This window comes from Phycodurus eques, chromosome 9 (assembly GCF_024500275.1).
Source record: "Phycodurus eques isolate BA_2022a chromosome 9, UOR_Pequ_1.1, whole genome shotgun sequence".
Classification (NCBI taxonomy): Eukaryota; Metazoa; Chordata; class Actinopteri; order Syngnathiformes; family Syngnathidae; genus Phycodurus; species Phycodurus eques.
In genome coordinates this window covers 16,154,801-16,166,733 of record NC_084533.1, presented here as the reverse complement: position 1 = coordinate 16,166,733, position 11,933 = coordinate 16,154,801, and the positions used below count along the sequence as shown (strand labels likewise).

The 11,933-nt window shown below is 47.8% G+C and overlaps 1 protein-coding gene across 1 annotated transcript; it reads left to right on the top strand.

Moving 5' to 3' along the window:
* Positions 1-2,514: 2,514 nt before the first annotated feature.
* Positions 2,515-11,077, top strand: mchr2b (melanin concentrating hormone receptor 2b). Its single transcript, XM_061686305.1, has 2 exons — positions 2,515-2,909; positions 10,363-11,077. Exons 1-2 carry the CDS (start codon positions 2,515-2,517, stop codon positions 10,997-10,999), a joined length of 1,032 nt encoding a protein of 343 aa, XP_061542289.1. The 3' UTR covers positions 11,000-11,077.
* Positions 11,078-11,933: the final 856 nt, after the last annotated feature.

The window sequence follows — 11,933 nt, the reverse complement described above, 5'->3', positions numbered from 1 at the left end:
GATTTAAGTAAATACGTGTACTGTTGTAATCTTTGTCTCAAATATGTAAAGTATAAATACTGTTTACATATTTTAAACATTCTGGTACTCACATACATGAAAATTCCTAGGGGGGGGGGGGGGGCAATCCTACTTCACAGGTTTTCACCTTTCGCGGGGGGTTCTGGTCCCCATTAACTGCGAAAAATGAGGGATCACTGTGCTTGAATATTTACCATTTCTGTAAAGAGGAGTGGGCCAAAATCTCTCATGAGCTGTATGCAAACCTGGTGACATACTACAACTCTCATCACTGGTTGAAAAATGATCAATTAAAGGTACTGTAATTCCCTTGCATTTGGGCAAGGTGAGCCACAGTTGGCGATGCACTTTTGGTCATTTATTGGACCAGACGGGTTATTAGGAATCCCATTCACATTCCTGCCAGGAGACACCATGCTCCAATATTACTGACTCCAGGACACGCGCCGCTGCACTATGATCAGCTTCTGTATCCCGCCAGAACACTAACTTACTGCTTCCAGATAGGAAAAGAAGTACACTGGAACCTCTATTTAATGGACCCTGATTTACGGGATATCGGAAGTAACGGACCATCTGGACATTACGTTTCCAGAAATAGTTTCCAGTTTTCACTTAAACCAGCATTGACAGTCTGTTAGTTCCAGAATTGGCCACTTTTGTTTACTGGTGCTGTGGCACAATATAGGCAGTGACTGTGACACACCTATTTCCGGGTCACAGATATAAAATATGCCTAGATTCAGCCAACAGACGTGCCCGTGCGTACTATGTTGAATGTGGCGACATTTCCAGGTGATGCACTGATGTGGCAGCCATGATGGCAGATGATGGCCATGATGGCAGAAGATCTATCTATTGTCTTATTGCTTAAGAGGAATATGACACACAAGCCTCTGGAGTCTGGAACATGCTATTTTGGTACAGTAACAGTTTTTTGTCAAGTCGTTCGTCTATGGCATCTAATTAACGGATCTGGAAATAGGAAGCACACTAATTCCTCACAGCTCATGAAAGCCACCCACCTTGACATGCCACTCGTCACTACAACAACAAGCACACCAGCTTGGTAAGTTTGGATAAATGTAAAACTTTTCAAACATTTGCAAGCTTTTTTTTTATATTTGTGTACAATAACTTTGTACAGTACTGGGCGTTTAGACAATGAAAAACAATTACAAAACAATAATTTTGTACTGTAGAGTAAATATGGTTGTATAGGGCCCAAACACAAAAATGCTTCTATATAATGGACAATTGGCTGTAACGGACTCGTTACATCTGCGTAGCTTGCCCTTCCCGCGATGCAGGAGCCAATCATGTTGCAGCGGGGCGTGTTTTGCCACGAACGCGCTTGGGATTCCTAATAACGCGGACTGGACATGCAGTCAAACACATTAATATCAAATGAAAAAAATTGCAAGGAGCTGCTGTAGGACACAACTCCTGTGCACATCAAACTAACCTGCTCCAAATGTCACTCAATAGGCCTCGGCTCTAGAAGGCACACACCCAATACACAAATATTACAGTACATGCAGAAATAATATTTTATAAAACAAGTTTACATCTTTCTCTAATTCTGTTTTATGTTTTTATGGCACAGTGTCCGAGTGATTAGCACATACACTTCACAGTTCCAAGGTTAGGGTTCGAATCTAGGCTCCCTGTGTGAAGTTTACATGTATGCTCTCCCTGTGCTTGCACGCCCTGCGAGTGGCTGGCGACCAGTCCACCCCACCCTCTCGCTCAAAGTCAGATGGGATAGGCCCAAGTATACCCGCAGTGAGGATAAGCAGTACAGAGAATGGATGCCTATCCATCTATCTATCTATCTATCTATCTATCTATCTATACTGTATATGTAATTATTAATTATACATCTGTACAAATTAGAGAATTTATTTGTAAGAGCAAATTTAAGAATACAGAGAGGGATGAAATAATTATTCTCCCCTGCACAGTACACATGTATCATAGTTATTATACAGTATTATTATTGTTATTATTAAATGCTGTATTGTTGTGTTGTTTGTTTACAAAATGCAAGGAAGGCTACTGTACAGTGCTGTTTCGAAAAAAAGAAAGAACTGATGGAATTAGAAAAGAGGATCTCCTACAAATTGTGGACCACTTGACTGGAGTAAGTCCAGCGTGACTTATTTGCTGATTTGGCTGACTCACGGCAGAGCCAGTAATGTTGGAAGGGAGGGAACTTTTACTTGGTGGCGCACGAGCCTTGAGAGTCCGAAGCGCGCGCGCCTCCTGGTCCTCGGTCACTCCACTGTCGGCCCCCAGATATAAGACATGCTCCAGAGGCTGGGCGGCTGGCGCTCTTCTTGTAGTTAGTATAGCCCTAGCCTGTTTGTCATCACACATCATCCGGCCGGCGGCTTAGTGGAGCAAGCGAGCAGCAGACAAGAGTTTGGCGGCTCCAGACGCGCGGCGCGCACTTGGACCAGCTGGCGAAAGGAGGATCCTAACCTCCAAAAGATGAATGACACGGACATTTTCTGCCAAAACAACTCAACCGACCCGTCATGTGGTTGGAACGCAACCGCTTTGTCCACAAGCTTAATCGACATCACCACTTTCATGCACATTTTACCGTCCATTTATGGCATCCTGTGCTGTGTGGGAGTTCTGGCCAATGGGCTGGTCATTTATGCGGTGGCCGGGTGCAAGAAGAAAATTGTGTCGGACGTCTACGTGCTCAACTTGGCCATAGCAGACATGCTTTTCTTGTTGGTGATGCCCTTCAACATCCACCAGCTGGTCAGAGACAGGCAGTGGGTCTTCGGGAACTTTATGTGCAAGGCGGTGGTGGTGGTGGATGTGAGTAACCAGTTCACCACCGTGGGAATTGTTACCGTGCTCTGCATTGATCGGTAAGTTCATTTTTTAAAATAGTGGACTGGAAATTACAAACTGCTGCTGTTATCATGAGCCTTTATTAATCGTTTGAAGCAACATAAAACCAACACTAAACAAAGTTCAATTTGGGTATTACATTTCATTCTTCTTTTATCATAATTCTGTTTTAGCACGATTGTACCGAACAACCAGGACACAGACCTGTACTGCTTGCCAAGTATGCGCCGTTGCCGTTTCTACGCTAACTTACTGATACTGTGGTAGCATTGCAAAAAAAATAAAAATAAATAAACACCACACACACAAAAAAACAAAGAAAAAGCAAAATCACACATGTATTGTTAATCCTTTAGATCAGGGATGTCCAAACATGCTACACCCTGTGAGGGAAGGACAGGCCAAGATAGGACAGGACAAGGAGAGGAGAAGAAGCGTACAGGACAAGGGTCGTGAACCCGGCTATACAACTCAATCGAGAGGGGGGATCGGGCACAGGAGTCCACCCGAATGCAGCCCGGCGGACGGGACACGTCCCACACCGAGGGACCAAGGGCGGTCCGGCGGCCCCACCGAGGCGCCCTGACAACCGTCCACCTGGAGGAGGCCTCAGCGTCCCAATACCACCCCCCAGTCAACGCACTAGGCACGGACACATCCATCCATCCATCCATTTTCTGAGCTGGTTCTCCTCACTCGGGTCGCGGGCGTGCTGGATCCTATCCCAGCTATCATCGGGCAGGAGGCGGGGTACACCCTGAACTGGTCGCCAGCCAATCGCAGGGCACATACAAACAAACAACCATTCGCACTCACATTCACACCTATGGGCAATTTAGAGTCTTCAATCAACCGACCATGCATGTTTTTGGGATGTGGGAGTAAACTGGAGTACCCGGAGAAAACCCATGCAGGCCCGGGGAGAACATGCAAACTACACACAGGCGGTGCCGGGATTTGAATCCCGGTCCTCAGAACTCTGAGGCGGATGTGCTAACCAGTCGTCCACTGTGCCGCAGCTCTGTAAATTTTGTAGAAATATTAATACCTAAATACTTCATGTTTCCGATAGGAATGGGGTAATCTGGGATTTGATCTGCAGGAGTCCATGAGTTTGCTATTATTGGGAGTATTGTTGATTTTGTCCAGTTGATAGAGTTTTAATGAGATTGAAGACGGCCTGAAGAGAACACTTGGGTTCCAGTAAATTAAGAAGAATATCATCAGCATACAGATTGATTTTGTGTTCTGTCACTAGCAAGCAGATACCCTTAATATTCTATTCTAACGTATAGCGGCGGCAAGAGGTTCGATTAATATTGCAAATAGCATTGATGAGACATGCTTGTCTGGTTCCTCTTTGTCAAGTAAAACCTTGTGAAGTAATCCTATTTGTGGTGACTGTCGCTTTCGGCGAGTTGTATAATGTTGCTATCCAATGTACAGCACAGCTCCTCTCATCACCTTTACATGCGGCATAATACCAGTCTCGCATGGAGATTGCATCTTTGTGCGGAGGAGGACGATGCATTATCGCAGCGATCCGTGCGACACTGGGGTATTATCAGTACTGTTGGCCGGTGTGGCGACAAACAATTTGAGCGGGTACCCTAATTAAATACAGAATGAGCTGGTGCAATGAGGTTATCATCAGGTTTGATGTCCGCTGTTCAATTATTTATGAATGGAATACAGCTGACATCAACCATGTCCGTGGAGCTCGCATAGCTGACATGTATCGGTCATTTTCTGAGAAATTCAGTTCTGGCCTTCCTAGTCTTCTTTCAAATGAGCGGTTTGCATCTCCTAGTGTAGCATCTTTGGTTTTGCTCATATCCATACCCTGTACTGCTGCACTATGCAGGCTGTTGCTATTGTACTCCCTCACAATGCTGCTGCTTTTCCCCCTGAGCTACCCATTCGATATCTGTTGTTTAGTTCACCAGTGGTCTCCTTGTTTGCTTTTTTTGAGACAGCTACAGCTTACAGGTTTGGTGGTTTAAGAAATTAACATACTTCCAAAGTGTAATGTATCGGATGACTCAGTGAGTTTTGGTAGAAAACAATGGCCTCCACGGAGGGTCAAGGGAGCTATTTGTGTCTGTATAGCTCTGAGCTGTGTGTTTAATTAGCTTGCTGTGCTGTGTCGCTTCTATTAATCAGATAAAAGGTAATTTTCTATGCTTAAGATGAAGTGTCTGAGACATTTGTATCTGGATTTTAGCATTTAAGTTAGAGTTGGGCATCCATCCATCCATCCATTTTCTACCGCTTATCCGGGTCGGGTAGCGGGGGCAGTAGCTTTAGCAGGGACGCCCAGACTTCCCTCTCCCCAGCCACTTCATCCAGCTCTTCCGGAGGGATCCCGAGGCGTTCCCAGGCCAGCCGAAGGACGTAGTCTCTCCACCGTGTCCTGGGTCGTCCCCGGGGTCTCCTCCCGGTGGGACGTGCCCGGAACACCTCACCAGGGAGGCGTCCGGGAGGCATCCGAATCAGATGCCCCAGCCACCTCATCTGGCTCCTCTCAATGCGGAGGAGCAGCGGCTCTACTCTGAGATCCTCCCGGATGACCGAGCTTCTCACGCTATCTCTAAGGGAGAGCCTGGACACCCTGCGGAGGAAACTCATTTCGGCCGCTTGTATCCGGGATCTCGTTCTTTCGGTCACGACCCACAGCTCATGACCGTAGGTGAGGGTAGGAACGAAGATCGACCGGTAAATTGAGAGTTTCGCCTTTCGGCCTAGCTCCTTCTTTACCACAACGGACCGATACAAAGTCCGCATCACTGCAGACGCTGCACCGATCCGTCTGTCGATCTCCCGTTCCATTCTTCCCTCACTTGTGAACAAGACTCCAAGATACTTGAACTCCTCCACTTGGGGCAGGATCTCATCCGCGACCTGGAGAGGGCATGCCACACTTTTCCGACTGAGGGCCATGGTCTCAGATTTAAAGGTGCTGATTCTCATCCCAGCCGCTTCACAATCGGCTGTGAACTGCTCCAGTGAGAGTTGGAGCTCATGGCTTGATGAAGCCAACAGAACCACATCATCATCAAAAAGCAGAGATGCAATACTGAGGCCACCAAACCGGACCCCCTCTACGCCTTGGCTGCGCCTAGAAATTCTGTCCATAAAAGTTATGAACAGAATCGGCGACAAAGGGCAGCCTTGGCGGAGTCCAACCCTCACCGGGAACGAGTCCGACTTACTGCCGGATATGCGGACCAAACTCTGACTCCGGTCGTACAGGGACCGAACAGCCTGTATCAGGGTGTTCGGTACCCCATACTCCTGAAGCACCCTCCACAGGACTCCCCGAGGGACACGGTCGAACGCCTTCTCCAAGTCCACAAAACACATGTAGACTGGTTGGGCGAACTCCCATGCACCCTCGAGGACCCTGCCGAGGGTGTAGAGCTGGTCCACTGTTCCACGGCCAGGACGAAAACCACACTGCTCCTCCTGAATCTGAGATTCGACTTCCCGATGGACCCTCCTCTCCAGCACCCCTGAATAGACCTTACCAGGGAGGCTGAGCAGTGTGATTCCCCTGTAGTTGGAACACACCCTCCGGTCCCCCTTCTTAAAAAGGGGGACCACCACCCCAGTCTGCCAATCCAGAGGCACTGTCCCCGATGTCCACGCGATGTTGCAGAGGCGTGTCAACCAGGACAGCCCCACAACATCCAGAGCCTTTAGGAACTCCGGGCGGATCTCATCCACCCCCGGGGCCCTGCCACCGAGGAGCTTTTTAACTACCTCGGTGACCTCAAACCCAGAGATAGGAGAGCCCGCCTCAGAGAACCCACACTCTGCTTCCTCATGAGAAGGCGTGTCGGTGGAATTGAGGAGGTCTTCGAAGTATTCTCCCCACCGACTCACAACGTCCCGTGTCGAGGTCAGCAACACCCCATCCCCACTATACACAGTGTTGGTGGTGCACTGCTTTCCTCTCCTGAGACGTCGGATGGTGGACCAGAATTTCCTCGAAGCCGTCCGGAAGTCTTTCTCCATGGCCTCGCCGAACTCCTCCCATATCCGAGTTTTTGCTTCAGCGACCACCAGAGCTGCATTCCGCTTGGCCAGCCGGTACCCATCAGCTGCCTCAGGAGTCCCACAGGCCAAAAAGGCCCAATAGGACTCTTTCTTCAGCTTGACGGCATCCCTCACCGTTGGCATCCCACCACCTTACGGCCACAGCTCCGCTCGGCCGCCTCAGCAATGGAGGCGTGGAACATGGTCCACTCGGACTCGATGTCCCCAGCCTCCCCCGGAACATGAGCAAAGTTCTGTCGGAGGTGGGAGTTGAAACTCCTTCTGACAGGGGATACTGCCAGACGTTCCCAGCAGACCCTCACAATACGTTTGGGCCTGCCACGTCGGACCGGCATCTTCCCCCACCATCGGAGCCAACTCACCACCAGGTGGTGATCAGTTGACAGCTCCGCCCCTCTCTTCACCCGAGTGTCCAAGACATGTGGCCGCAAGTCCGATGACACGACCACAAAGTCGATCATCGAACTGCGACCTAGGGTGTCCTGGTGCCAAGTGCACGTGTGGACACCCTTATGCTTGAACATGGTGTTCGTTATGGACAATCCATGACGAGCACAGAACTCCAATAACAGTACACCGCTCGGGTTCTGATCGGGGGGGCCATTCCTCCCAATCACGCCCTTCCAGGTCTCACTGTCATTGCCCACGTGAGCATTGAAGTCCCCCAACAGAACAATGGAGTCCCCAGCGGGAGCGCTCTCCAGCACCCCCTCCAAGGACTCCAAAAAGGGTGGGTACTCTGAACTGCTGTTTGGTGCATAGGCACAAACAACAGTCAGGACCCATCCCCCAGCGCAAAGGCATAGGGAGGCTACTCTCTCGTCCACCGGGGTGAACCCCAACGTACAGGTGCCGAGCCGGGGGGCAATAAGTATACCCACACCTGCTCGGCGCCTCTCACCGTGGGCAACTCCAGAGTGGAAGAGAGTCCAACCCCTCTCGAGAGGACTGGTACCAGAGCCCAAGCTGTGTGTGGAGGCGAGTCCGACTATATCTAGTCGGAACTTCTCGACCTCACACACCAGCTCGGGCTCCTTCCCTGCCAGAGAGGTGACATTCCACGTCCCTAGAGCCAGCTTCTGTAGCCAGGGATCGGATCGCCAAGGTCCCCGCCTTCGGCCACCGCCCAGCTCACACTGCACCCGACCCCTATGGCCCCTCCCACAGGTGGTGAGCCCATGGGAAGGGGGACCCACGTTACCCTTTCGGGCTGTGCCCGGGCGGGCCCCATGGGTGCAGGCCCGGCCACCAGGCGCTCGCCTTCGAGCCCCACCATCAGGCCTGGCTCCAGTGGGGGGCCCCGGTGACCCGCGTCCGGGCAAGGGAAAACGAAGTCCATTGTTTGTCGTCATCATTAGGGGTCTTTGAGCCGTGCTTTGTCTGGTCCCTCACGTAGGACCTGTTTGTCATGGGTGACCCTGCCAGGGGCATAAAGCCCCAGACAACTTAGCTCCTCGGATCACTGGGACACACAAACCCCTCCACCACGACAAGGTGACGGCTCAAGGAGGGGTGAGTTGGGCATTTGACAAAATTTCCTTGAATGACATGGGATAAACTAAAAAAAAAAAGTTGGGCCGTGGCATCGATAGCCCTAGTCTTCACGTCGTGGACATCGTGTTGGTTTATTTAGACATCACACCAGTTGCAAACAAGCAGTGCACTACATTTTGCCAATTGCTTCAAGACACAATAAATAATCAGTGCTACGCAATAAAAATAAGGGCTCTTGATCAATGAAACAATTACTATATCATTGTGTCCGTGCCTACATAAATTTATTTTTTTCAAAACATGGTCAAGCATAGACAAACATTGATGGATAGATGACACAAAATAATAAACCACAGCTCACTTCACCCAACTCTTAACTCTTAATAGATGAGAGAGATGAGAGAGTCCTTTGACGAGTAGGAGTGCTTGGATCATAGATGTCACGATCCCAGCATGCATGACGTCACTCACTCCAAGCTTAGTGTGAAAGTACTGCAAAAACGAAACGGCAGTCCTTCAACAGCTGATAGTTAATGGAGGTAAATTTGGTACAAAAGTAACTTGTAGTCTTAAAAAAAAGAAATTAGTTGTCGCCAAAGTCACTTGAGAGAGATAGATTTGGTGGGAAAGTAACTTGTCGTCGTGCATCAGAATTAACACTTGTAGGGGTAGGGGTTGGCCCTGGGTATGCCACAGGGGACCATTTTTTTTTCTTAAATGGCTGAGTAGCTCCAAACTGAATGAATTTTTTTCCTGTTGAATTAATATTTGGGATTTGTAGTGAAAAAAACATGAGCCATACAGTAGCCTATGTATTGCTCGCACTACGTTTATTTGTTAAATGATTAGTTAGGTTCAGGTAAAACTATTTAACCAATTTCTATAAAACCTTCTGGAGGGCTGCTGCTACTGTAGATCACAGAACAAGAAATTAGATTGTAATGAGGATGTGGATAAAGGTTAATGAAGTATTGTTGCCTTTCACTATTTGAGCCACATTGTCAATTTAGCATAACTATCAATCTATTATATCGAAATCCCCACCAGCCAAAGAACCATGAAGTCGCCATTAACTAACAAAAGTATTGTTTTCCTTGTTTGTTTGTTAGCAGGACTACTTATAAACGATAAATTACCGGTATATATGCTGAGCAAGAGCCCGCAGACCTTTGATTAATATAGGAATGAAAAAGGGTTGCATGGTAAATGAGTGGTACGTACATCTGCCTTACAGTTCTGAGGTTGGGGGTTCAAATCTGGGCTCTGGCCTTCCCGTGTGGAGTTTGCATGTTCTCCACGTGTTTACGAGGATATTCTCCGGGTACTCCTTCCACATTCCACAAACATGCATGTTAAGTTAATTAAAGACTCTAAATCATTCTAATGTGAGTGTGAATGGTTGTTTGTCCATATGTGCCCTATGATGGTACAACCATTGCAGGGTGTATCCTTCCTCATGCCCTATATAAACTGGGATCGGCTCCAGCTCACCCACAACCCTAACGAGGATAAGCGGCATCGAAAATACATCTATGGATGGATGGATGAATTAAAACCATATTATTCTCGCTTTTGGGTGTTACAGTCTACTAGCACTGGGGCAGTGAGGGAGCTCAACTTTGTGTGTTACATGGGAATTTTGCTGAACATGCTTGGGATTGGCAGCCTTGGTGGAGGTCTGTCATCGATTTAGTGCCAATCCTATTTGTGTGCTCTTTTCTGTATTTAACTCCATTTATTCCTTCGGTGGCCAAATTATGTGCTGAGAGTACATCACATAAGACCCACCTCAGATTTTCTTCAGTGAGGTATCAGGGATTAAAGTAATGTTGCTCATTCCAAGTCTAGCAACGTTCCGCTTATCGCCTGCGTTTCAGATTGTGGTATGACTCTAAAAATATTACTTCTTACCCATAGGTACATTGCCATCGTTCACCCCACCTCAGAGCGGAGGACCATTCAGTGGACCATCATCATCAACGTGCTGGTGTGGATTGGCAGCTTCCTCCTCACTGTGCCGGTCATGATGTATGCGAAAGTTGTACGGAGACAACATTTGGAGATCTGCATGATGTACCTAGACGGACCTGAGGACATGTACTGGTACACCCTCTACCAGTCCATCCTGGGCTTCATCATCCCGCTCATCATCATCAGCACTTTCTACTCGCTCACGCTCTACTACATGTTCAGCTCCATCCGTCGGGTGAAACGCAAGCAGACTGTGTGGGCCAAGAGGGCCACCAAGATGGTGCTGATGGTGATCGCTCTGTTCCTGATCTGCTGGTCGCCGTACCACGTCATCCAGGTGATCAACCTGAGCAACAACTCCCCGACCGTCACCTTTATCTATGCCTACAACATCAGTATCTGCCTCAGCTACTCCCATAGCTGCATCAACCCACTTATGTTGCTCATCTTTGCCCAAAATTACCGTGAACGTCTTTGTCGCAGAAACATGAACAGTTCCCAACACTCATCCAAGGTGACTGTGGTCAAAACGGAGGGTTCCAGTGTGGCTACTAACCCCACTTATCGTTGTACTGCCATTTAGTAACAAACATTTCTGCATAGAGATATAGACATGTTGCTGTTTGTTCAAATGGACAAGATAATGTTGCCTGTGAAATGTGCATAATAAGTAGAAACCATACTAAGGGAGTCATGTTCAGTGAGAGAGGAAGAACATATGTGTCTTTATCGAGGGAATGTTAGCACTGGTTTCCAAGCATGCAAACTATGTAAGAAGCGATGCAGAGGTACTGCTCAAATGTGACTTTAAGGATGTCATAATCGAACAAATTCAGCTCCGTTCTGTCTGACTAAAAACGTGGGATATTTGCCAGGACAACATGTCCTTGCTCAAATGCTGAAACAATTTAGTTGTCATATACAACCCCAATTCCAATGAGTTGGGACGTTGTGTGAAACATAAATAAAAACAGAATACAATGATTTGCAAATCATGTTCAATCTATATTTAATTGAAAATGCTACAAAGTCCCAACTTCATTGGAATTGGGGTTGTAGTTGTTTAGTTAATTATGATATCATGTTACTATTAATAAAGATGTCATTTAGGGAGTTTATGTGACCAGGGGAAGGTTAATATGTTTTTGTATAAATGCTGCTGCCCCGTACTACCCTGAGAATGCCGATCTCGTCTGATCTCAGCAGCTAAGCAGTGCTGGCCTTGCTTAGTACTTGGACGGGAGACCATGTAGGAAACAACAACGGCCTGATGTTGTAATGCAGAATTCCAGCCTAGGGTACAGAAGAAGAAGCTACATAGCACAGTTTTAATTGTGTTTTCACTTAAAGGCGGTCATGTGTCAACAATATTTGTAGTTCTTGGTATCATTAATAGTTTCTTTCGCTAATAAAGGTATTACTGTTTATGGTTGATTAATCCATCCATACATCCATTCTCTGAGCCGCTTATCCTCACAAGGATCGCGGGAGTGCTGGAGCCTATCCCAGCTATCTTC